Source organism: Rhinolophus hipposideros (genome assembly GCF_964194185.1).
Source record: "Rhinolophus hipposideros genome assembly, chromosome: 22".
Lineage (NCBI taxonomy): Eukaryota > Metazoa > Chordata > Mammalia > Chiroptera > Rhinolophidae > Rhinolophus > Rhinolophus hipposideros.
The window spans coordinates 946,245-972,375 of NC_138068.1; the positions used below are offsets into that span (position 1 = coordinate 946,245).

Sequence of the window (26,131 nt, forward strand, 5' to 3'; positions counted from 1 at the left end):
TTGAACTGGGCATGTTGTATTTATCTGATAATCATCCTCCAGAATTTGCCTGAATTGCCTTCTGGTCGGCAGCTGGATTTGTCCCAAAGCGGGGGGGCCTCCAGGTCTATAGCACCCCGCTTACCTCAGTGGGGTGACCTGTGTGAGTGAGGGACAGGGTGGCCCTGTCACTGCTTGGCACTATCAGGATTTGTACAGGGAGTGAGCAGCTCAGCTGTGATGGCCAAGGGGAGACCCCAGGCCCTGGCTCCCCAGGGCTGGTTTTGTGGGTGTCGAGGACCCCAGGTCAGGGTGCCTTGACTTCACCACCTCCTGCCTCGATGGGCAGTCTTTGTGCATTTGTGCTGGAAGCCTGTCTTCACGTGCACCTCCTGTGCCCGGGGGGTGGGATGGGCCAGGTGGAGGAGAAGGGTGCACGCTCTGCTGGGCCTGGGCTTCTCCGCCTGTGTGTGGCCAGCTCTCACACACCAGTCGGGCGAGGGTCAGAACTGCAGGTTCTCCCAGGCGCACATCTGCACGTGTGTACATGACATGTCAGCACACACACACAGCACCACTCTGCTGAGTCAGTTTGGGGGCGGGCAGCAGTCCTCCAGGGGTCTCGAGGTAAAGCTCACGGGGGGAGGGGCCGCCCAACTACCTCCAACGCTTTCCCTCGTTGCCTTGCAATGGGCAGGGAGGCCAGGCTGAGCTGCTTTTTATCGTCTTTTCATTTTCCAGTTTCTTGGGGGTATCCCAGCCTGCTGTGGGACGTGTGTGGTCCTCCAAATCCTTGGTCTCAGCCTTTTGCCATTAGAGCCAGGCCCTGCAGGAAGGACCTTTGTCCAGCTGGCAAATGGTGGCTGTGAAAGCTGATGGCCTCATCTTCACCTGCAGGGACCAAGCTATCAGGAAATAAGAGGGTCTCCTGGTTATTCTGTGCCGCTGCCTGTTATTATCCTCTTTGTGTTGGGGAAACTGAGGCACGGGAATGCAGGGTAACAGGTCCACTATGCCAGACAGGGGCCAAGCTTTGCACTCTGCCCGTGTGACCCCAGAGCACCAACCCCCACTCTTTCACCTTTTCTGAGAATGGGGTACCATAGGTCACCACTCATTTTTCCCTGCTGACTGACTGATCCAGCCCTTCCTCCCTCGCCTCCTGTGGCCCCCAGTTTGCAGGAAGCCCCTTCTTCAGGAGGGGTGTCAATGCTGAGGGTAGTGGAGAGCTGGGTGAGGTGCGGGAACCCACCCAATGAGGGGCCCTGCTGCAGCAGGTGCTCTGAGCAAGAGAGAGCACATGGGCCATGGGGACGATCCGGACAGAGTCTCAGCTTCTTGGCTCAATGCAGCCCCGTCCCGCAGGCCAAGGAGGGGTCCCTTGATCTCCAGAGGCTAGTGTTTTATTGAACTTGGCTTTGAAGACCCCTGTCCCCAAGATGACTCAAAGCCACCTCCAGCAATGCCCCTGCCCCACAGATGCGCTCCCCTCACCCTGTCCCCTGCCCCATTCTATTTATTTGAAGATGAAGCCTTTTACACGGTCATATGATGGCGGGTGCCATGCGTCATTTCCCACTGTTATTCTCATCTCCTTGGATCTCTTGGAAACCTGGGACAATTATGACTTCAAAATGCTGTAGGACGGCGATGTGACAGTTACAAAATGCCGCAGAGGTTGTGCCTGGGTTATTCATCCATTTCAGCTCTCAAGTCAGTTTCAAGGGCACTAACAAGGGGTTGAATTTATTTTAAAAAGATGGAATCTTTCCCCATTAATTCAGCTTCCAAAGGCCAGTTCTGCTTTCTTGTGCACATGCCACAAAAGGAACTGGTTCTTTGGGTCAGCGTGGAGACTGGCTAATGCTCTCTGGGAAGCGGGTATTTTTCTTACAGGCAGGAAAAGTCATTCTGAAATAGAATTCCTTTTGCCCTGCACTTCTGCTGAGCCAGGCTCTGTAGATCTGTAGTGTGCTGAACGTCTCCTTCTCCATCCATCATCCATCCATCTATCCATGCAGCCTACAGACATTTGCTGGGCACCCACTAGCTATGCGCCAGGGCCCGAAGTGTGAACACAGCATGGCTGCTGTGTTGGAGAGAAGGAAGACACATGATAAGAGCACAAGCCACTGCACTGATAGTGGAGAAAAGCAGACAGGGCCAAGGTGGGTGGGGTCGGTGGCCTAGAGGCCGCAGATGGTCACCTGCGGTTTTCTTTAGTCTGTTGCCGCACTCGTCTTTCTGCATGAGGGAGAGGGCTGCTTCTCTCCCTTAGACCTGTACTGTCTAGGTCTACCCGGTCTGCTCACCTCACAGCAGTCACACAAATGGTGCTAAGATTCCCCCATCTGTGTGCCGTGCTTTCCTCAGCCACCCGACTCTCGGCCATTGAGAAGTCTTGTTTCCTGTAAGAACCAACGCTTGAGTTTCCCACAGTCCTTTCTTTCCTACCGCCGCTGGCTTGTGGAGTCGGGCCCGTGCCCCTCTGTGCGGTCTGGGGGTCCACCGACAGCCAAATTGGGCAGGTCTCTGTGCAGCAAGCCCAGGAAACCTTGACTGAGGAGGGAGGACTCTGACCTCATGTCGTGGTGGACCCCCGGGCTACTTTGTTTGCCCTTTGACACCAGCTGCTCCATTTCAGAACTTGGGGTCCCTGCGTATCCGCCAGAGGAGGCCCTGTGTATTGAGAAAGTGCCTGGAACGTCTTCCTGCAAAGCAAACGCCTTTTCTCGAGCTTGAATAAGACATGGACCCAGAACATTCAGCCCATCGGAGCACAGACCTGGGCCTGTGTCCCAGCCGGGCCCTGGGGCTTATGAAGGTCCTTCCTGGGAAAGCCAAATGCTTGGCAGGGCTGGTCACCAGAAGAGGTGAGCACTAGTGGGCAGCAACCACAGCTCGCAGCAGGGGAAGGAAGGGCCTGGCAAGGCCCGGGGCCCGGCCGGGGGCCACTCTGCCCTGCAGTGCGTGTCCCTGTGTCCTGCACCTGTGTCCCCTCACTGCTGGCCACGCTGGCCCTGGCCCGTCCTGCCCACTGCATCTTTTTCCTCGTGAGCAGCACTTCGAACACCGTGAGGAGTGGGGACACGCTGATTCAGGAGCTCGGAGCTGTCCACTCCTTGCAGAGAGGTGACCAGGGGCCCCAGCCTGCCTCATCCATGGCCCCCAACTCAGATCCAGGACGCAGGCTGCTCAGGACGAGGCAGGGGACAACCACAGAACTCCCAGCATCTGATGGCATCTGCAGAATGGGCCTTGTGTGTTCCTAGCGCTGGCTGAGCCAGCTCCCCCGTCCTGTGGGTGGTGACCGTGTGTCACTCACTGGGCCACAGGAGAGGCCGAGCCCAGGGCTCACGTGTGGTTTGTCCTCTGCACACAGAAAAATATGCAGGGATAGAGCACAGAGCTATCAAAAGACGGAAAAGCCCGTGGGTACCAAGCCGTAGCAGTCTTCAGTCCGGGGGACACTGTATTGATTCCCTACAACCGCTGCAACAGATGAGCACAAATGTGGCAGTGCCGAAACGCACCGGCTCACTGTCTCGTGCGGGTGTGGTTGGGTCTCCGCGCAGAGGCTCACACGCCCAGATCGAGGTGTCACAGGTGAGTGCCTATGGGGCATCTCTGGAAGAAGCCGCTGCCCGCTCACCCCAGCTGTGCGCAGGATCCAGTTCCTCGCAGCTATAGGACTGAGTGTCCGTCCTTGCTGGCTGTGGCCCGCAGCTGTCCCCTTCTTCGCCGGCTCAGGGAAGCCAGTGAAGGCAGGTGGGGTCCTTCTTACACTCTGAGTCTCCCTGACTTTCCCTCCTGCTCCGGAGATGCCCGAGAAATTCCTCTGCTTTTAATGGTTCATGTGACTCTGTGGGACCACCTGGTAATCCAGGACACTCTGCCCCACAGTGTTTGTGGCCTTAATCACATCTGCAAAGTCTCTTTGCCCTGTCACATAACATGACACATATTCCAGGCCCTGGGAGTTGGGGCGTGGATGTTTGCCACCTTCCTGAGAACGGGGCGGCGGCCCTGTGAACCTGCCGTGGAAGGACCCAGAGCTGCCTTTGGAGGTGGAGGGTTCGGTGCTACTCACCCATGTCCCTGCCCAGGACAGAGATGCCCTCCTGTGGCTGCCTGTGGGACGACCTGAGGGGCAGAGCAGGGACAGGGACATTTCTGCGCATCAGCTTTGTACCTCTTTTGTGTTGTGCCATGTGCACACATTACCCATTTGGAAATTATGAGTACATATATTTGAAAATGATATGTTTTCAAAGCACAGAAAATGAAAAGACAAGATTTAGAATCAAGTCTGGGCTCACTCACAGCCTTGGACTGGGCAGCTGTTTTGGGCTCCTTGGCAAGTAATTAATAGAAAGTTGTTTACAGTCACTCACGGGCACTTGACTTTGAAGAACCTCGAGCTCAGCCTGGCGTTTGCAGGAAGCCAGCAGTGAGGCTGTCGGAGCTGTTCCCTGAGTCGTGTGGGGCTGGCTTTCTGGGCGGGTGGGGGAGGCGCACTGAATTGAGGCCACCAAGGCCACCCACCCTGACCCTGTTCTGCTCCTTGGCACACACACGAGATGAACAGTGGGGACAGTTGTGGAGACCCCAGCGGACTGCAGTCAGATATGGGGGCACTTTGTGGGTGAAGGGGACCTGGAGGGTGGCGCCCGGCCTGCTTTAGGTCTGGGGTCCAGCCTGTAGGACAGGACGGGGCCCTCTGCCCTGCTGTCAGGGAGCTCATGAAGGGGGCATTACTGGTCAGTGTCCTCTCTGAGGCCCATTGTGAGCGTCACTCGCTAATGTAGACGAATGATGGGGCTGCTCAGAAGGGCCTGCCTGCTGCCGGGGGAAGGAACTAGAAGGAACTAAGTGATTAAGGGTAATTTGGGCCCAACAGAGGTGATTGATGTGGACAAACAGAGTCACCAGCACTGGCCGCCATGCTGACCCAGCGTCCTGTCCCCAGGGCTGGGCCGACCCTGGGGCGCAGTGGCTCTCGGGGGCCTGCAATGTCAACACCTTATCCCCAAGGAGCTCGGAGTGAGACCATAACCGCATCATCCTGCCAGGCCCCCTGGTCCAGCTGGGTCCACCTGTCCTCCCACTGCCCTCGCTATCCGACTGCGGCCACTGCTGACGGAACCATGCCCCTCCCAGCCGCTCTCTCTGTCCTGATCTCTCACCCATGTCTGCCTCATCTCCTTGTCTTTTCTCCTGATTCCTGTTCCTCCCCCCACCCCCTTCCCACAGCCATGGGAGCCCCAGGGCCCTGCCCTGCTCCCCACGGTCCCCACACAACAGGGTCTGGCACTCACAGGGACTCAGGGAAATCTGACCATAGGAATCCACCTGCTCTGCAGGCGCTGGGGGAAGGAGGCTGAGTCCACCCCTCCCTGCCTCCTCCAAGCAGCCTCCCCGGATTAGAGGCACCGCTACCCTGGGGGTAAGTGGAGGGTCTGCTTCCTAACAGAGCTGGAGGCTCCATCCCCTGTAGGGGGCCCACTTTGGGGGTGTGTATGGGCAGAGGCCATGATGGGGCAGTGGGGTGGGAATTTGATGCTTTCTTGGGCTTCCCTCCCCTTCTCTGCTCCCTATGAGGCACCAAATGTGATGCAGCCGATTTTGAAATGGGGTTTCCATGTCTCCACCAGGCGCCTCCATGACTTCGGGCACGAGAGGTAGAAATGCATGTGCTCATTAGTAGTCCAGGGAAAAGTTTATCTGGAGGAATGAGGGACAGTAAAGTGACCCCTGCATGGGGCCCTGGTAGAGAGCCTGCGTGGGAGTTGGGAGACCCAGAGTGCCTTCTGCTCTGCCACTGACCTCGAGGACACGGGCAGGGCCCCTCCATGTCGCAGTTTCTTCATCCGTAAAAGAAACCATCCCCTTCCCTTTCTAACAGACAAGGAAACTGAGGCATGGAGAGCCCAGTGACTATTGGAGGTCACAAAACTCACGAGAGGGCAGTAGAGGTTTGCATGTGCCTTCCCTGATGTCCTCACCCTTTTCTAGCTGTTCCCACGTCACTGTCCCCCTGCTCTGTTCCTGTCCCCTCCCTGCTGGACCTGTCAGGCTCAACTGGGCTGCCTCTAGTGATGGCTTGATAGGGAAATGGGCGAAGCGCTTAAATGCCTGGCCCCCCGTCCGAGCCCCCCAAGACACCCCTGAAGGGCTGTCCCCATCCCTGAGCTCCCATGGGGTCAGCTGAGGCCTGTGCAGACATGGCATGTCTTCTGCGTGGACACTCCAGGGACGGAGGCCTGGAGACTGCACAGGACAGGCCATTTTGCTTTAGGAAACATCTGAATGTCAGGAATTTATTTTAAATTTTTGTCTAAAAAATGGCTTTGGGAGTGCGCACACAAAGCATGGAGGAGCACCATATGCCCATGTGCGTACACATGTGTGCATGTGTATGTGTGCACGTGTGTGCATGACCACATGTGCATGTACATGTGTGTGCGTATGCATGCATGTATGTGCATGTGTGCACGTGTCTCTGTGTTTCTCTGTTCATGTGTCTGTGTGTGTCTGTGAACATGTGTGTCTCTGTGTGTGTCTGTGTGCGCGCGCGCGGGATGGGTGTCTCTGTACAGCAGCAGCTGGCGGAGCGCACAGCGCCAGGCTGGATGCCCATCCATCTGCCGGCATGATCGTCTCTGGCGGGGCTACGTGGAGACTTCACTCTGTACCTATGCTCTTTCACATTATTTAAAACTTCACTAGAGAATGAATCACTTTTATAATAAAAGAAAAGGGAGTTGCGTCTTGAAAGGTGATGTGCACGCAGTGCGTTGGACAGGCCGGGGCAGTGGGTGGGGGCCAGATCCAGGGCCCCTGCTGCCCGGCCCCAGTCACACCCTCTCACATCCTGCTCGGAGACCCAGAGCCTGAGCTCACGTTCCTGGAAGAGTAAAGAGCAGGCAGGGAGGTGTGTGGACCAGTGGGCGTGCAGTAGGGGTTGCACCTGGCGAGAAGCTCGTCGTCCAGCGCGGCACTGAGATGACATGGTCACTACCCTGCTGGAAAGCCCAGTGCGGGGGCCAGGCACCAGGGCGTTCCTGTGACAGCCTTGGCTCCTCACAGGAATGCTCCCAAAGGTTCCACGCATGGTCATCTGCCTCCAGGGGACTCTGGCTCTGCCATCTGCTCTCCCTCTGCTCAGACGGGGGGCTTGCATTTTCTCATGTCCCCTGACACACTGGCCCCATGAAGATGCCCCCAATGTCTCCTGTTCAACACCTGCCTGAGCTGTGGGAGCGAGAGCCCTGTCTGGGGAACTGGATGGGACGCCTCGTGGCTGGCATGGGGCCTCCATCCAGCAGGTTCTAGAGCCACCCACTGACCCCCCAGGGGCCTTGTGCATGCTGAATGAGGCCCGGCCCCCTGAGGGGAGCAGAGACTGCGCTGGGGAGCATGTTCCAGGCCCTGGGGACTGGCCTTGGTTCTGGGTCCAGCTGGGGGTTCCCCAGCCCCCCATGTGTCCCTTCATCCCAAAAGGACCAGGGAGGTGGGACTGGAGAGCCCTGGGCAGTCAGGAGGGCGGTTTCCAGGCACCAGTGGTCTGCTGACCACCTCCTGAGCTGGACCACAGGCTGAGAACCAGCAACCTCTCAGAGCCCAGCCATGAGGCCCACTGGGGTGGGAGGCCAGAGCAGGCTGGGGGTGTGTGCGCATGTGCCCGTCAGAGCTGCTCGGCTTGCGGATCCATTCTCTCCATGCAGACTCCATTCCTTTCATAAATTCAGCCTGGACATGGCTTCCATGGTGTTTTGATAAAAATTGGAATTCAAATCATAATTGTGGGGAGTAGAGTGGGGCAGTGGGGGCAGGGAGGAAGTAGGAGGAGGGAGAGTGGAAGAAGGGAGGGAACGGGAGGAGGGGGCGTGGGAGAAAGGGAGTGGGGGAAGGGAGGAGGAGGGGAAGGAGCTTTTCCTGTAATCAGGATCCTGCAGCCAGCCAAAAGCTGTTTCTCCTTTTATTCCTTCAAATATATTGTCAAATGTATAGAATTGTCCTGCGAGCCCTCCTCCTGTTGCCTGGTGACGGCAATGGAATCAGAGGTGCCCTCCCTTTTGAGTGGCGATTCCTCTCCTGACCTCAGAAAACCTGCAGGAGCTGTGAAGGGGCTCTGGCCTCATGGCACAGGGCCGTTGAGCTGTGGCTAGTGTTCAGAACTGCCTCATCACTGTCCCCAAATGTCTTTCTCCATGCCTGGCTTAAAATTCCACCATTAGAGCTTCATTCCTTTGGATATTTTTGTAAACTGTCAGTGCACCTGTGGGAGCTTGCAGTGAGTCCCTTACACCTTGGAGTGAATGTGAGTCCTGAGGTTTCCCTGCTGATGGGGTGGCAGTGGGGGTGGTGACTCAAAAGCACAGAGCCTGGGAGCATTTGGACCCTTGCGCCTCCTCTCTGTGCCAATCAGAGTGGGGCCCATGTCAGCTTTGAGGAAGCCAGGCCCTGAGGAGCTCCTGGCAGGTGAACAGCTGGGTGGATGGGAAGGTGAGAGGGTGTGGGGTGGGGGTTCCTGCACTTCACTGGGCCTGCAACTTGCTGCACACATTGTCAAGGGTGCAGGTTCCAGGGCCACCGAAGCCTCTGCTCATGCAGGGCAGGCGGAGGCGTGGAAAGCCCGTCTGTACCAGCTCTGCTGGTGGTTCTGGTGCCAGCCAGCCCCCAGCAGAGCCCAGGCTGCCAGGAGTCTTGAAGGGGAAGTCAGAGGGCTCTCCTGGGGCCCTGTAGTCTGGAAAGATGCTTTCCTTTTTGTACCCCCAGGTCAGGGCCTCGGAGCAGGGGGAGTGGGAAAGGAGAGGAGGTGGGGACACCCCTATTCAGAAGGCACTTCCTATGAGGGTGTGCTGGCAGGCGGCTGTGTGAGGGGACAGGGTTAGCACTCCATCCGTCCCCAGGCCCCACCTGCTGACCCGTAGGGAAAGCCAGCTTTGTTCCCTCAGTTCCCTGGGTTGGTGGAGACCAGATTCAATGGTCGTGGGTCCCCACACCCCGGTTCATCAGCTCTCCTCTGTGCCCAGACCACAGATGAGGAAACTGAGTCTCAGGAAGGCCCCATGTGGGCCCAGAGCTCTCCAGCTCCAGGCCTTGAAGGGAACCCCTGGTTCACAGGGTCCTGCACAAGCTGCTCCCTCCTCTGATGCTGCTTGAAGCTCTGGAGGGGTGGACAGGACCTGAGAGGGGACATCATGGCCCCCAGCTCCCCAGCTCTGGGGGACGTAACCTAAGCCCATGTGCTTTTGGTTCCAGGGCCCCAGTGGAGGGCAGTCTACAGTGCCGGTAAATTGTGTTGAATGGGAGGTGAGTGAATGGCGGGGTGTGCGAATGGCTGGGGGAGAGAAGAGTGGGTACACACAGGCCCTCTGGCCCCTCAACACAAGAGTCCAGCCATGGGGGTCCAGAGTCTCCTTTATGGAGAGATTCAGGGGGTTCGTCCTTGTCCTCAGCCGTACATTGTGGTGGGGTGGGAAGCAACGTGGGGAATAGCATGATGGGGTTCTGCCATCCTAGTGACCAGTCACACAGGACACTGGACTCCAAGACCGGACCCGTGCACACAGCACGCAGAGCTGGCTTCTGGAGCAACAATGTGACGAGGCCAGGAGCTGACGATATTGCGCTGAGGTGGCACCAGGAGGGGAGGACACGGCACACGGACATGCGTCCCTACGTGCAATGACAACAGTGAAGTGGACTTGGGGTTGCAGCTATCGACGCACCCCGGCTGCGTCCAGCAGGGTCTGGGGAGGTGGGAGTCTCCATCCTGCGTCCACTCTGCCCCACCTCCGGAAACTGTCTGTCTGGATCCTCCAGGACAGTCACATCCAGCTCTGGCTGAGGACCAGCTCGTGGACCCGACTCCACAGGCCCTGTCCTCGGTGGACGGAATAGTGCTGTGGCTCAGAGAAGGACATGGTGGGGTCCAGGTGACACACAACGCCAGAGAGTGGCCAGATCCGAAGTGACAGAGCATCTGACTCACTGTGTTTACGGAGGGGAGACTGAGTCTGGGCCCCGGGCTACGCCGAGGGCCTGAGCACTGAGTCCTGGCTGCCCATCAGGCTATTTCCCTCCTGTGCACGGCAACCCCATGCCCCGGGAGCACCTACTGCACAGGCCTGCATCTTGCTTTCTGGGCCCTTTCTACCCCTTGAGGCCCCAGCTGGTCCAGGGTAGCTCCCTCGGGACCCACCTCCCCCTGGCTCTGGGGACCTTCTTGGGGCCAGACTGTCCTGTCCTGTTTGGAAACCGGCTCCTACAGACCAAGGAGGCGCCTGCCTTCCTGAGAGCCTGGAGCCTGGGCTGGGGACGCTGTCTGCCAGCTGGTGACAAACTAGTCTGGGAGTCACCCTGGCTGCCAGCCAGCGGGCGGCCTGGACCCATAGCTGCTCCTCCTCACCTGTGGTTGACTGAGTCCCGGGACTGGGAGCTCACCTGCACAGTGTGAGTGAGAGCATGGCCCGGTGCCAGCCTGGGCCACCTGGGCGTGGGGAGGCCAGGCCCTGTGGACGGAGCCTGAGCGGCCACGATGCAGGACTGGAGGCCAAGCCCTCAGTGTCCCTGCAGAGCCCAGCTGTCCCGGGCCCCATCCCCGGGATACCAGACTGACCGTCATTGTCCTTAGGGCTTGTCCAAGCTTCGCAGGACTGACCCTCGGAGAGGCAGGGCTCCCGGTGCCTGATGCACATGGGCGCCTCGCTCCTGAGCGGGGCCGGAGGCAGCAGCGACACAGGGCTTCTCCTTTGCTTGGTGTCCTCCAGCCTGGATCCTCCAGCACCCATCCTGGGAGTCTCCTCCCGAGGGCCCAGCTCTGACCCAAACCTTTCATTTCTCCTCTCTCTGAACATCCGTTAATCCAGGAACGAGACTGCCTTTCATCCAACACTAACTGTTCCTCATTAAAGGCCCTTTTTGGGTCTGGGAGAAGAATACTCTCTCTGACGTTCAAAGAGGAGAGAAGGGAGGGATAGAGAGGGATGGGGATGGAGGGGAGGGTAAGGGAGAGGAGGGGTGAAGGAGGAGGAGTGGAAAGAAATGGGGCCTCTAGGGTGTAGGTGCCAGGTCCTAGGCCTCAGATGCCCCTGTGCAGGCCTCCAACTGACCCCCATTCCTGCTCCCAGGTAGTGGGGAGGTGGGATGGAGGCCAAGCAGCAGGCCAGCCTCCTCTCTGCCCCGCCCAGCCTCTACCTAGACTCCTTCTAGCCCCACCCAGACTCCTTCTAGCCCCTCCCAGCCTCCCTCTAGCCCCTCCCAGCTCCCCCTTCCCCCTCCCAGCCTCCACCCATCCTCCTCGTGGCCCCCTCTGGCCCCATCCCTGGCACTGCAGTCCCCTGCCCGGCCCAGCCCTAATACAGTGTCTCTTTGGTGACATTGCTGGAGGTGTGGTTGCTGGACATGCTGTTGCTTTTCCTCGACAAGGCGGGCCTGCCCCTCCTGCGCCCCCACAGGGGACAGAGACAGGCCAGGGTAGACAGGAAGACCTGGCGGAAGTTGGCAGACACGAGGTTGTACAGAATGGGGTTGATGGTGGAACTCACGTAGAAGAGGGCGTTGGTCAGCATGTAGAAGTAGTGGTAGAAGTCGTAGAGGAACCTGGGGCGGGACAGGGGGCTCGGACCGTGCGCACAGCCACCGGCACATATGCTGGCTCGGGACAACGCTTTACAAACTACTCATACATTTTGGACCTGAAGACATTTTGTCACAAATGCCAGGTTCTGGCTTCTCTTGAGAAGTTGGAAGTCCTGACTGCTCCCGTCTGGCTCCGGTCAGCAGGGCTGAGTTACAAGGGGCCGCCCTCCTGGCCCCCTCCCCCGTCCTCATGTCTCCCTGAAGCACCCTGCTTGCCCCTCCCAGCAGAATCCCAGCCCCCAGGGCTGCAGGGCTTGGCTAGTCCCCGGGCCTCGACTGCACAGCCCGGGTCCCCCACCAAGCGGGCAGGACAGCTGTGCACCTCGCCCTGGCTTATTTGCCCCCACCCACAGGGATCTCATCCCTCTCAGGCAGCTCCCATCAGCACCAGGCAGCCCAGAGTCTCAGCCGCCCTGTATCTGGGGCTGTGCTCTGCTCTCTGTAACTTCTCGTCTGTCCTAGATTTGTCCTCAACTTTCCTCCTCACTTTGAAAACCTGTGACCCTTGGAGCTGGCAGCCCTGAAGAGAGGAAGAGCTCACACAGGGGGCCTGAGGCTGCCGTCTCAGAAGGCCCGCTGGCGAGGCTGCCTCACCCCACCTCCCAGCACCAGGGTCCCTGTACCCTGCCCCGTGGATTTCGGGGCTCCCCAACCCCCCCTGGGAGGAGGGGCTCCCTGGGCCTAAACTGCCTGCAAACAATGTGGTTTGTGCTGAGCGCCTGCTTCCCTCTGGGAGTCTGGAACTGGGTGCCTGCCAGGGAGGGGCGCCCACGTGACTGGCCCCCAGGAGAAAAAGCCTGGGTGCCGGGTCTCAGGCGAGCTTCCCGGGGTGCAGCGTTCTGGGGGAGTTAGCCGGGGAGGGTTCTGGAAGCTTGTGCCTGGTCTCCCGGACTCCTCTGCATGATTCTCCCTTTTAGGATTTTGGAGGGTGTCCTTTCACTGCAATGCGTCACTGCATGGGTGTGGCTCTCTCTAAGTCCTGGGAGTCCTCCTAGCTACTCCTCCAGCCCAGGGTGGTCTAGGGGACCCTCCAGCTGCCACCTCTCCTCCCACATCCAACAGAGCCAGGCCTTCCTCGTTGATCTCTGGACGTCTCTAACCTGTGTCAGCATGGACTCTCCTAGGTCCTGCTTTCCTTTCCTGCTGCCACCTGTCCCCGCAGAGCAGCTTCCCAGTGTCTGTTCCTACATGGACTCCTTTTCCAGCCCAGTCACAGCTGCCCCTGAGGGCGCTCTGGGGGACCCCTGACCTGCTCACAGCCCTGCCCTGAGCTGCCCCTCTCCAGGCTCCCGCCTCCCACGCCCACCTGTTTTGAGGGGCAGCCCCAGCACCGTAGGAGCCTTGCGCCCTCCATGCCAGCCCCCCAGTACTCACGGGGTCCATTGCTCATCCGAAATGTAGCAGAACATGAGGCGTCGCACGTGGTAGGGAAGCCAGCAGACCACGAAGGCAATTACCACAGCGCCTGGCACAGAGACACGGGCCTCAGAGGAGGCAGGGGAGACGTCCAGTGGCCGTGACTGGAAGACTTAACGCTGTTAAGATGTCAGTTCCACCCAACGTGACCCACACATTCAATGTACTTCCTATCAAAATCCTGATGACATTGTTTTGGTAAAAAACCCCATCCTAAAATTCGTACGGACTCTCAAGAGACCTGGAATAGCCAAAACAATCTTGAGAAAGAAGAACAAAGCTGGAGGACTCAACTTCCTGATTTCAAAACTTACTACAAAGCTAATCAAAACAGCATGGTGCTGGCAGAAAGACAGACACACAGCTCAATGGAACAGAATAGAGGACCCAATAATCTACCCTCTCATACACAGTCAGATGGTTTTGACCAGATGCCAAGACCACTCAATGGGGAAAGGACAGTCTTTTCAACAAATGGTGCAAGGACAACTGGACATCCACAGGCAAATGAAGTTGGACCCTTCCAGTATACAAAAATTACACAAAATGTGCAAAAATTAACTCAATGATCAAGCACCTAAATGTAAGATCTCATACTATAAACTTAGCAGAAAACACAGGACAGAAGCTTCATGACACAGGATTTGGCAATGACTTCTTAGATATGTTACCAAAGGCACGGGCACTAAAAGAAAAAATCAGACAAGCAGGACTTTATGAAACATTTTAAAATTTGTGCATCAATAACACACTCACCAAGAATAAAAAGGCAACCCACAGAATGGGAGAAAATATCTTAAAATCACATACCTGCTAATGGATTAATATCCAGAATATATAGAGAACTAAAACTCAACAACAAAACCAAAAGCCCACTTCAAACACAGGCAACAAAGGACTCGAATAGACATTTCACCAAAGAAGACACACGAATGGCCAATCAGCCCATGCAAAGACGCTCACCGTCACTGGTCACCAGGGAAATGCAGATCAAAACTACAAAGATCCCACCTCACACCCACCGGGACGGCCGCTATCCAGAGAAAGAAACCACACACACCCCACGGGGATGGGGAGAAATCAGCACCTTTATACACCGTGGGTGGGAACGTAAAATGGTGCAGCCGCTGTGGAAAACAGTACGGCCGTTGCCAGATCTAGTCACATGGCTTTATGTTCTTCTTCATGCTCCTTCATGTCTGAATGTGTGTGATGTGCGTTTGTTTCCTCTGGTGGAGCCTATGCTCCCAGTGGGATGTAGGGGTGATCCTAGCTCTGCTGCTTCTGGCTCTGTGAGCAAGCTGTGTGAGCCAGAGCCGGGGCTCAGGAGACTAGTGGGGTGGCTGAGTGGATGGATGAGCGAATAAGTGAAGGAATAGGTGAGGGAATGAGTGAGTGCGTGCGGGGATGGAGGGGTGAGTGAGTGAGTGAACCATGACTGGGTGGGTGAATGAATGAAGAGATGAATGAAGGCAGCAGGGCTCTCTGCTTTGCTGGCCCCTGGCCGCCCTCCTCCGCTCAGAGGGCCCAGCAGTTACGTACGTAAAACCCGGACTCCGTGACGCAGGGCCTGGACCCTGCCAGGCTCGATGGACATACTGAACGAGCTGTGCTGGTCCCCAACGGTGCACACCTGGCCCTGCTCGGCCGCCTGGCGGACCATGACGGTCAGCTTGTTGGCGATGATGGTGTTCAGGATGGAGATGAGCACCATGGGAAACACGAACGACATGAAGGTATTGATCTGTGGAGACACGGAAAAGGGCCGCTCATCAGACCCGTGTGCAGGGGACACCGTCGGGCTCCTGCCCCGCTGGCTGGGGGTCCAGGGCCCAGAGTGCAGGAGGCGCTCGGTCTATAGCGGTGGCCGGCAGACACAGGCCCCCATCTCCAGACTTGAATCAACATCTGCTGCCCTGGCCCTGCTCGGACGAGGTTGGAAGACTCTCCGGCACCTTGCGGAGCCGTCTGTACAGGGTCCAGCCTGTAGACGCTGTGTAGGCAGCAGAGTCTGGGGTGTCTGCCTGTGGCTAGCAGCCAGGCTCTCTGTGAGTGGATGGATGAGCGAATAAGTGAAGGAATAGATGAGTGAATGAGTGAGTGCATGCGAGGATGGAGGGGTGAGTGAGTGAGTGAACCGTGACTGGATGGGTGAATGAATGAAGAGATGAATGAAGGCAGCAGGGCTCTCTGCTTTGCTGGCCCCTGGCCGCCCTCCTCCGCTCAGAGGGCCCAGCAGTTACGTACGTAAAACCCGGACTCCGTGACGCAGGGCCTGGACCCTGCCAGGCTCGATGGACATACTGAACGAGCTGTGCTGGTCCCCATGGATACAGAGCGTCCATGGATACGGCCCCTGAACGCATGGCTACCTCCCCGACCTCTCTCTAGGATGGCTGAGCCCTGCATCCTCCACTCGGTTTGCAGTGAGTTCACATTTGGAAACTGCCTCTTGAAACATTGAAAGGTGCTTCTTATTGGCCCCTCTCATTCCATGTTATTCTGCATCTGGGGAAACCGAGTCTCAGAGAGGCCAAGGGGCTTGCCGAAGTCACCAGCTCAGAAGTGGCTGAACTTGGACTTGACCTTCGATGGCACCAGGCTGAGACCAGCCTTTGCTCCTGCTCAGCCCAGCAGCTGTGGGCTTCTGGAAGGGGCGGCCAGGCCTCGTCCTGGGAACGGCACAGCTCACGACAGGAACAGAACCGCGTCGGTGGATGGCTGAGCAATGAGCAGACATGGGCCTGCGGGAACCAGCCAGGTTACACGTGGCCCTGATCGGACTCCCACGTTGCTGCTCGTACGACCAGCATCACCACCACCTTCAGTGGGTCACAGACACGGTGACTTCATTCTTTCCTAACCGCTCTTCTCATCAAGGTGTGTGCTGGCGCCCTCGCTTGTCAGCACCTGCAGCTCTCGCCCCAGTGATGGGGATGGGCCAGCTGGTTCTCCTGATCCCCGCTCAGCTGCTCTTAATGCTCATTTTGAGCTTCAGATTCAGGGCAGCTTTTGGTTGCACCTGGAGAGATTGTCTGCACTGCCTGCAGCCTGGGCCGTCCCAGGGTGTCTGCACGTGGGGTCCCCCGGGCTCCAGGCTGCCCCTCCTGCTGCCTCCTCTTCCGGATTTTCCCACAGCCCTGAGAGCAGGGCCGAGGGTCCTGTGCTGAGGCGTCAACAACGTGGCCGTGACGCTGTCACCAGGCGAGGACAACCATAGCTCTGTGCTGTGAATGCGGGCAGTGGCCTCTGACACCAGACAGCCACCCAGCAGTGCCAGAGCTTCCGGAATGCGGTGGGGTCGCTCTAGGGCCTGTTCCCAGTGGGGCGTGTGTCCTGCCCACTGCCATGGTGCACCCGGCCCCACTCGGGAGGACTCGAGTCCTTCCAGGAGGCACAGCTTCAGCTCGTCTCTAGCTCCATTAGAACAAGGTTCTGATAAACTAGAGGGCAAACACTAGAGAGGGCCACCCAGTCCCTTGGGAGGACGGGCTTTTGCTCGCTGGCCGACCCCAGCACCCATCACTCATTGCCCACCCTCATGGTTCCTGAGAGCGGCCCCCACCAGGCACCCTATGTCCTGCGCCTGCCAGGCTGGGGAACAGGTCCAGAGGCTGGGGGCCGTCCCCCTTCTTTGCTTTCCATTTGGAGTCCACCTTCCGCAGGACAGTGAGCTGCTGATGTGTCTGAGGGGCAGCTCTGGGAAGGTTTCTGGGGCTCCCAGCCAGGCTGGGGGCTGGGTAGGGGCACAAGGGGACACCGGGCCTGGGTCCAGAAGACAAACTGATTCCCTGTGAGTCACCACAACCAGGTATTATTTAAACAGAACGAATGTATCCAACACAGATTTTAAATGTCAAAACATTTAAAATACCACACCTCGCTGAGTGCAGGCAGCAAAAATAGCTACTTCTAGGGGCCGGGCAGGGGCCGCAAGCCGTGGGCCAGAGCCCGGCCTGCAGGGCTGTGAGGTCTGCCCAAGGACCCCAGTGGCTCCCCAAGCTAGAAAAAATCCAGATCCTTGATCCTGAGGTCCTGGGTGCAGGTGGAGGGGGCCCCAGCCCTGCAGGCCTGCCTGCCCAGACACTGGAACCCTGGGCCTGGAGACAAGGCTCCCGCCAGTGCTGGCTTCCAGAGGGGGAGGTGCCTTCCCCCAACTCCCCCCAGCCCTCCAGCCTGGAGACCGAGACACAGCCTGGATTGGGTGGGTGATGGGGTGCCCGGCTGACTCTTGGGGTCACCTTCTCTTGACGAGGCTCACAGCTCAGCCTGCACTGTATTTTTTTCCCCTGTATTCTACCCCCTGCCTCTGGGAATAGGGAAGCAGCCCATCCCCCACGCTGGCAACAAGCAAAGTGGAATACATCTGATGAGCCATGTGCAACATCTCTGGGAAGTCCTGCTAATGTGACCCCAGGAGGGAAGAGGCTTGGCAGAGAGGAAGCCAGGGCCCCTGAGACAGAGAGCCCAGACTCGGAGAGGCTATGCCTGGTCTATGCGTTTGTCCCAATAAAACATGGAGTGACTTAGGAATACACCGCCTGATTCTAAAATTCAAATGGAAAAACACTAATCCAGGAATAGCCAGGGAAGTTCTGGAAAGGCAGAGTGACAAGTCAGTATGGGGACAAGGAGACATCAGCCTTAGCAGCTACTGGAGTGCCTGAAGAGAGACTTTAATGAGAGCAGTTTGATGGGCGAGAGTCCAGAAATGCCTTTATAAGTGGTAATGATGGCACCTAAACCAGGGGAGAAGGTGGTGACTGCTGCAAAGCCAGGAGGCTGGAGCCTCAACCCTCTGTCTCTGCCGTCCAGCATCCAGGGACCTCTCCTGTGCCTCCTGGGAACCGCCCACCTCTCCACCCATCTCCTCTCCAGACCTGGCCAATTGCACATTTGAAAAGGTCTGGGTGGGCCCTCATTGGACAAACGTAGGCCCCATATGTCATCCTGCACCAATCGCGTTCGTCCAATGTACCACGACATTGTTTTGGCCCCTGGATCCAGTTATGCCTGCAGCCTCCACTCCTGACCTTAGTTTTTCTTGAGCAAAATAAATATTCCTTTTTTCTCCTTACGACAACCTGAATTAATTCCTGGAACTTGTATCCTAACTCACAGAGATCTCACACCAAGAATATTCAGATAGAGCAAAGATGAAAACATAGAAACAAAAGCCATAAGGCGACTAGAAAAGGATGACCAGTTCACTTAGTGGTTAGAGGGCGAAGCTCGTAACACCAGGGTCGCCAGTTGGATCCCCGCGTGGGCTGCTCTGAGCTGCGCCTCCACAACTAGATTGAGACAGCTACTTGACTTGGAGCTGACGGGTCCTGGAAAAACACACTTAAAATAAATAAAAGTAAAAAAAAAAAGACTACTAGAAGAAATCATGGAAGTTTGACTTTTCACTATATGTATTACACTGTTGGGATTTTAAAAAAAGCGTAGTTCAGGTATTGCTGTAAAATTTTGCTATAAAATGTAGTGATGGAAAATAAATTCTTTCAGCCCTGGGAGAAATTCCTGTCTTACCCTCCAAATGTTCCTATGACTACGCCCCCCCCACCCCCAGGTCTCTTGTGAAAAAGACAGAATGAAATGATTAAATAATATGAAAGTGAGTGTTTAGGGGCAGCTGGATGGGCAGCAGTTCTGCCTGGAAGGGAGTGCTGACCCCGGGAACTATGCCATGCCTGCAAACAGGTGTGGTGGGCCTGGCAGGTGACGGGGGCCGAACTTGGACACAGCCTGGCTGGGCCCCTGGGCCTCCGGTCAGCCAGGGGTTTGCTGCCCCGTTCTATGTTTCTTCTGAAGAGCAATCGCTGGTTTTGTGCCTGGGCCATTCTTCTCTAATTAATCCTGTTGTGTTTAGGTAAAGAGACACACCCAGGACTCCCATAACTTCCCAGCTCCTCAATCAGCCGGCGGTGAGTGAGAAGGTACAAAATTCCACTCAGGGTGTTTGTAAAACCCAGTGGCTTCGTAAAACGGCATCTGAGATAAACAGCTTCCTGTACAAACCCTCCCGTGTAGCGAATGCTAAGAGCCCCTCAGCTGGCCTGGCAAGGGATTCCCCCATCAGATGACCAGCCCTAGATGCTGCTGGGACCCAGAATTCAGAGGTCTGCCACGTAGCAGAACACACACAGTCCACAGTGGACAAATATCTGGACAATAGGACAGACCAGCTCTGAGCGGCATGCTGCTCTGTGGGTGAGCTCTGACCACAGACCCGAATGTCTGAGAAGTCCAGTGTGTGGCTCAGAGGGGACCTGCACCCCCCCCCCCCCGGAACTGCCGGTGTTTCTGAGCTTCACATGGAGAATCAGGAGACAGAACGAGGTATGTGACCTGGAGGGGCTACGTGGGGCTTCTTTAGTGCCTGAAAGGCCACCACGGGGAGGGGGGTCCTCGCTCGATGGACGGTGTGCAGGTCAGGGCTGAGCTGAGCTGTGCCTGGCCACAGGTCTCAGCCCTTCCCAACAGCCCGGCCCACTACCAAGCAGCTCTAATACAGATTTTGGCTCAATTATAAAAAAGGACAACTGAGTGCCTCTAACTCCCACTTTCTAGTTGGTGCACAGCCTCTAGCTGTTAACAGAGTGCTTTCCGTGCGCCAGACGCCTTGCGCAGCACTCTGTGTGTCACTTCATTGAATACACACGTTAACTCCACGAGGTAGAAGCTGTTGGCGTCCTCACTTCATATAAGAAAACTCACCGACCCAGCCATGAGCCCAGGCCCAGTCTGACCCACAGCAGAGCGCTCATTTCAAACGTCACGGGGCCGGTCTACTGGCAGAAAGCAGAAGAAGGGAAGGAGTGTGCGCAGAGCACAGGCGAGAGCCAGGCAGGGGCAAGGACCTCGTCCTCATCCGCAAAACTTCTCAGGGCGTGTGCCCACCTCTAGCTTCCCAGAGGGAACACTTTTTGGGGGCAACTGCCGATTTTTGAGAATAACTTCCAGTCCAGAAGCCACGGCTTCTCGGTGGCCTCTCAGAGCTGAACCTGTCTATCTCCTTTCTTTGTTCTCCCCTCCGTTCTGCCCTGGCAGCCCTGCTCCTCTGCTCTGGCTCTCTGGGGGAGGCTGAACCAGTCTCAGGAGGCAGAGTAGAGAGAGTGTTCAGACCCCAGCAGCCTTGTGGTTCAGCACCTCGGACAGTGACCAGTGAAGCTGCCGGGGCACCTTGGTGGGGGGGGTCTTGAGTGAGGAAGGACCCGGTAGGACAAACCTGAGGTGGGCAGGGACCTGGGGTGGGGCCCCCCAAGCCATCCAGGGGCAGGGGCCATCAGGAACTCTCCACCCCGTCCCTAGACTGTTCCCGTCCTCTAATAAGGGGCAGGTGGACAGCCACCCCCTCTAATAAGGTGCAGGAGCCACCCCCCCCCCATCACCCAGGCCCTGTATGAGGGAGCCTTTCCCTCCTGGGGGATGGAGCCACAGAGGCCACAGTTTGAGAGTGAACTTGGAGGAACAGAAGCCCCTCTGGAGCCACATCCTGTCTACTCCAGGCTGCGCTGCAGTGCTGGCACCAGCCAGGCTGCTGGGAGACCCTCAATCAGATTAGGGAAATGGCCTTCCCAACATGCCTGCCTCCTCCACCTGTGCCGGGGGGAAGTGTACTTGTGGAGGGGCTGGAGGGGACCCCGCCCCTTGGCAGCACACAGGACAGGCCCTAGGGCCTGGCCTTGGCCAGGAGTTGGGGTGGGGGTCTTGTTAGCTGCTCCGGGCTCAGCAGCCGGGTGGTGAGCTCCTTTTTGCTTATGCTGCACGTCTCAAAACTGCATCGAAACCGTCGGCAGTGTGCAGCAGGCACCAGAGTGTGGGCTGAGGCCTGTTTTCAAATATCTGTTGGCTAAAAAGCCCACGAGAATGTTCATATCAGGGGGACGTAGGCTAAGTAGCAACAAACGGGGCTTTAAAAATCCTTGACAAGGACAGGTGGCAGAGCAGTGAGCATGTGGGTGGAGGTCTGACCCCAGGGCATGGCCCCCACCTCTGTGCCCGACAAGATTTGGGCAGGAAGACGCCTTAGTGGTCACCTAACACACAGAGACCCTGGCCCATATGAGATGTCCCAGCTCTTGTCCCACTCACACCTCACACTGTGACAGTGCCCGTTTCTTGCTCGTGGCAAAGTCTGTCTCGCAGGTGGCTCCCAGTGTGTGAGAACTGGCTGCTGCTCACCCCACTACGCAAATGAGCCGACTCGATCAGGTTCGCTAAGCCTTTTGTTTGCGTTTTTCTAAGGTGCAGGGCACATATTTGACTCTGAGGGATTAAAAGTGGTGCCAAATCACTCAGCACAGAGTGTTCCGTTGGCTTCACATGTGCCCTTGATGGCAGTCGAGCCATCAAAGAACGTTCTGTGCTCCACGCCAGGAAAACTTGAGGACCTGGTCCTGATCAGGACCCTTAGGGGCCACGCAGGTGCTGGGAGCAGATTTCTGGGGAGTTGTGCAAATCCCTCAGCTGTGGGACGGTGAACTCTTGCAAGTCTGGGACACGCTGTGCTGGTGGGTGAGAGTTCCAAGCAGGCACTGATGCTGTTTCAGAAAGCGTGTTTGGAAAAGAGCCCTGCTCCCAGCTGCAGCCAAAGCCACGCTCGGCCTGGGCACAGGTTCTCCCTGGGCGTGGCCGGCTGCCGTGTGTGTCCTCCATGTTCCCATCATTGCTGGCAGCTGAATTTCCAGCCCCACAATTTCGGTGTTTTCCTGCCATGTAATTGCATGGGCAGTTCAGCAAATGTCCTGCTCCTTCCCGATGGAGAATTACCGTCCGCTGGCAGAGCTGGTCCCTGTGCTCCCGGGATGTGGACGTCTGGCTCTGCAGCCTGCGTCTCGGCTCCTTTCAATAGAATTAGCGCCCTGTCCCCGCTTTTGGTAAAACCTGATTATGATGGATCCAGAGCCCAGTGGCCGACGTGAGGGAGGGCTGGGAGCAACCCCAGACCCCCTAGGGCCCCGTTGGAGGCTCGCACCCCAGCTCAGCCAGCATTTGGCTATTTCTTCCTAACCTGACCAGCTCCTGGGCTTGGAAGGGACTGTGTGCTCCGGGCTTAACCCCCAGGAAGTGACACTTTGTGCTCCTTTAACGAGGTCCCCTCCTGGGACTTGCTCCCCACAACGGCTGCAATTAGAAGTAAGCTCAGCCATAGAAACGACTCAGTGCCCTGTACCCCCCCCTCCCCACACTCAGCTCCCACTGTGCACGTGAGCCTGGCTGGCAGTTCTCTCTTAGAACAAAGTCAATCAACAAAGCAAGAGGGACTGGCATTGTCCCAAAACACGTCCCCCCACCCCCCACCGTATCAATCTTCTCTCCTTCCCGAGGGGCAGGTTCCATATGGCTTTTCTCTTTTACAGGACGCCTCTTTGCAGTGGGCCCCCAAGTGGTATGGGCCCAGTGGACTGCAGGCCGCTGTTGCCCACACACACATACATGGGGCAGACGAGTCACTGGGTGAAGGGCCTGGATTTCTAGACCTGGAGTGAAGGACAAGGCAGGCCAGCATTTGGGTCTTGCCAAGCGACCTGAGCACATCACCTTCTCACACTGGGCCTGTTTCCTGCCTGTAAAGGATGGGCTGCTCCACCTTGAAGACCCTGCCCCTCGGGAGGCAGGCAGCCTCTGTGCACGAAGACCAGGCTGGACGTGCTCCTGGCTCTGGTTTTTGCCCCTCTCGCCACAGGACCCTGGGCAGACTCAGGCCGTGTGGGTGCCTGGCAATGCTGACATTGGAGCCTGTGGGAGCCAGTAGTGGGCTGACTGGCTTTGAGGGGAGCCTGCCCTCTAGAGATGGCTCCCAGAGGCTGCCCAAATTGTTGATGTTTCTCCAGTCACTGAACCTCACTAGCCCTCCCGTGGGAACTCAGGGAACCAGGCTGTCTTCCCCTCCCCACCCCCACCCCGTCCCCAGGATTCAGGCCCTGGAGATGGCCCAGGGGCAGCCAGCTTCTCCCAGCCTGAGAGCTGCAGGCTTGAGCGGGAAGACTGTGCATCTCTTCTTGGAAAGTTCCCAGCTCTTACTGGCTACAGCCTCTCTCTGTCTTCCCGCCTGTCCTGGGCCTGCGGGCCCATCCTCCACACTCTGAATGTACCATGCACCCAGGCTCCCCTTGTCGAAACTTCACAAGCTTTTATTGAGCACCTGCTGTATGTGAGGCCTCTGCATGTAGACCAAGCTGAGTGTGGAGGACACGTAAACACATACGACACAGAGGTGGGCAGGAGACTTAGGCTGTGGGGACAAGGAGCCATTTTCTGTAGGACGGACCTTTGGGCAGAGACCGGAGGGAAAAGAGGTCCCCATGGGCTGGAGACAGGAGCGGGGCACATGAGACTTCAGGAGTGGGGGCCGGCCAGGCAGGGACCAGGTGGTGGAAGCAGGAGAAGGGGGTGAAGCAGGGGATGGCAGCCTGCATCAGGGTGGTGCCCATGGACCAGAGTGGATACAGTGGAGGGTTGGGAGGGAGGGGGCTGGGGCAGAGCTGGGGTCGGTGGACGTGAGGCGAGAGAGACGCCCGTGGACGACCCCAGCTGGCTCCCAAGCTCTCAGGGCCCCGGAGCCGTGCGTGGTGGTTGGTGCCCTGAGACGCCAACTCCTGTTTAGATAAACCTCCAACAGGTGTCTTTGCTGCTAATGAGCTAATGACCCCCCAGATCTGAGGTCCCTCCTTATATCTTTCCTCCGACAATGTGGTTTTCTTTCCCATGGAAACGTCTGTGGTCCAGGTCCATCTTCCTGGAGGCACCTGCACTCTAATTTCCACAATTTCCTCTGAGCCGCCCCAGCTGGCACCCCCACCCCCATAAGCACTCAGGGTTAAGGGCACAGCATTAATGGAAAGTGACACATCCCACTTCCCTGGACTTTTGGAGCTCCCTGCAGCGCGGGCGTCCTCCCAGCTGCCCTCCCTGCCACGTCTGGACAAGTGCAATCTCTCCGCACAGATGTGGGAGTCGTGGGGGGACAGCACGAGAACCCGCTGCCTCCATTTGCCATGGAGGTGGGTGCTGCACGCCTGACAGGCTGAGGCCACACAGAGGCCCGTTTGTCCTGTTGCTGTCACACGTCACCCGGAGCTCCGTGCAGCCCACTCACTGTCCCCACTCATGGTGACCTGGCTTTGTCTGCTGACTTTGAAACGGCCCCTTGAAGGTGCTCTAGGCCTTGGTCTCCTGGTGGGGGCTGCACCCTCCCCCTCAGGCTGAGACGGAGAAAAACAGCCAACGTCCCTGGGCGCTCTCTCTCACCTGCTTATTTTCTGTGTTACCATAGGAGGCGGCCACTCCTCACATGAGACGGAGGGGAGGGGCTCTGCTATGGACTGAACGTCTGGGTCCCAGAATTTCTACGCTGAATCCTAACTCCCCGTGTGACAGCGTCAGGAGGCGGGGCCTCTGGGAGGTGATTAGGTCACGAGGGTGGAGCCCCCATTGATGGGATCTGTGTCCTCCTAACAGAGACCCCAGAGAGCGCCCTCAGCCATTGCCCACCTGAGAAGACGCCCACTGTGAACAGGGAGCTGTTGGTGCCCTGCTCTTGGCCGTCCGGCCTCTGGAACCGAGAAAGGCCTGTCTAGTGTTTGCGAGCCCCAGTCTGGTGTTGTCAGAGCTGCCAAGGGACAGAGGTGGCTCCCAGGGGCTGTGCACTGTCACGCAGGGCCTCAGCTCCCGCTCCTCACATAAGAACGCAGGATGTGGGAGGCCAAAAAGGAACACCCGCGGAGCTATGGATAAGGGAGTCACACCGCTATATTCTCGATGGCGGCTGGTGGAGACACAGAAGCAAACATCCGCCAGTACCCCAACGAGGGGTCTTCTGCACCCCAGTCTCACTGGTGGCCGGGGGAGACACAGGAAGTAGGATCCACACGATCCACAATGTAATCCTCCTGCTAACGGCACTTGCTAGCCGCAATCTGCTTCTCTGCCAACCCACAACCCACCTCCTGGCGTAGCCACAGCAGTTATGTTAGTGGCTAATGGCTAACTGGTGACAGCAGATGGCCGTCTAATAACCAAGCCAGCACCTCCCCACGTGAGGCCGAGAGCATGGAAACTGCTCTCTGGGGCTCTGTCCCGACTGCACCTGAGGGAGCGAGTAGACTCCTCCCCACGGAGCGTGGAGGCCGCTCCCCGGGGCCAGGCATTTCGCCTGTCCCATTCCCCCACCCATGGAAGGGATTTAATCTCCCTCATAACAATAGTTTGTCACAAAGACATAATTGGTTCGTTTGTTAGACACAAAGTGCTTCAAGCCTAGAACGCTGGGGTTTTGTGGAGGTTTTGTTGATGACAGCGGTAATCTAGCTGAACCGCCACCAGCCTTTGAGGGAAGCAAATGAGGCATTCATTCTCTCCCTGCCAGGGCCCCACCTCTTCCGCCTGCTGCAATTACCGGCAATTTGAAAACTGCCTGGAGCTGGCCGGGGAGCTGGGCCTGTTGGGAGCTCCAGGTGGACAGGTGGACGCGGACTGCGTGGGGACAGGCTGACCTCTCAGGCGCAGATGAGGCAGGCATGCTGGCCCCCCTGAGTGTCCAGTGCTGCCCCTCTGCCTGGGCCCAGCGGGCCAGGTGTGGGCCCCGTGGGCCAGGTGTCAGCTGAGCGCCAGGGAGGGGGTGGAGCAGGGCCCCCACTTTCCCTTCAGTTGGCACATGGCCGTTTAGGACAGGTACATTTGTTCTCCTGGTTGCTGCCCCCACCCCCACCCACAGTTCGCTGTCTGGGGACAGGGCCTGCACCCCAGTCACTCAATGCTGCCTGAGTGAACAAATGAAGGAATGGCTGCCGTGTTCCCTCGGGCTGATGTAACAAACTGCCGTGGCTGGAGGGGATTACAAACAACAGAAAACTAATTCTCACAGCTCTGGAGGCTGTGTGCCCGTGGGGACGGGTTCTGTGAGGCCTCTTCTCGTTTCACACTGCCACTTGTTTGAGGCCCCAAAGGATTGAAAGAGGGCCTAGGACTCCACCCTCCGGAGCTCATCACCTCCCAAAGGCCATCACACAGTGGGGGTTAGGTTCCAACATATGCATTTGGGGGAACACCGACATTCAGACCATAACAGCTGGCAAAG

The 26,131-nt window shown here is 57.5% G+C and overlaps 1 protein-coding gene across 1 annotated transcript in view; it reads right to left on the reverse strand.

The window, feature by feature from the left end:
- Nucleotides 1-11,310: 11,310 nt before the first annotated feature.
- The window catches only part of NTSR1 (neurotensin receptor 1), a 30,122-nt gene continuing 15,301 nt past the window's right edge, over nucleotides 11,311-26,131 (reverse strand). Inside the window, exons 2-4 of the mRNA XM_081033793.1 lie at nucleotides 14,587-14,788; nucleotides 13,003-13,093; nucleotides 11,311-11,589 (exon numbers count right to left, since the gene is read on the reverse strand). Of these exons, the coding sequence (XP_080889919.1) occupies nucleotides 11,343-11,589; nucleotides 13,003-13,093; nucleotides 14,587-14,788 (540 nt within the window). The 3' untranslated portion in view covers nucleotides 11,311-11,342. The remainder of the gene's footprint in view (nucleotides 11,590-13,002; nucleotides 13,094-14,586; nucleotides 14,789-26,131) is intronic.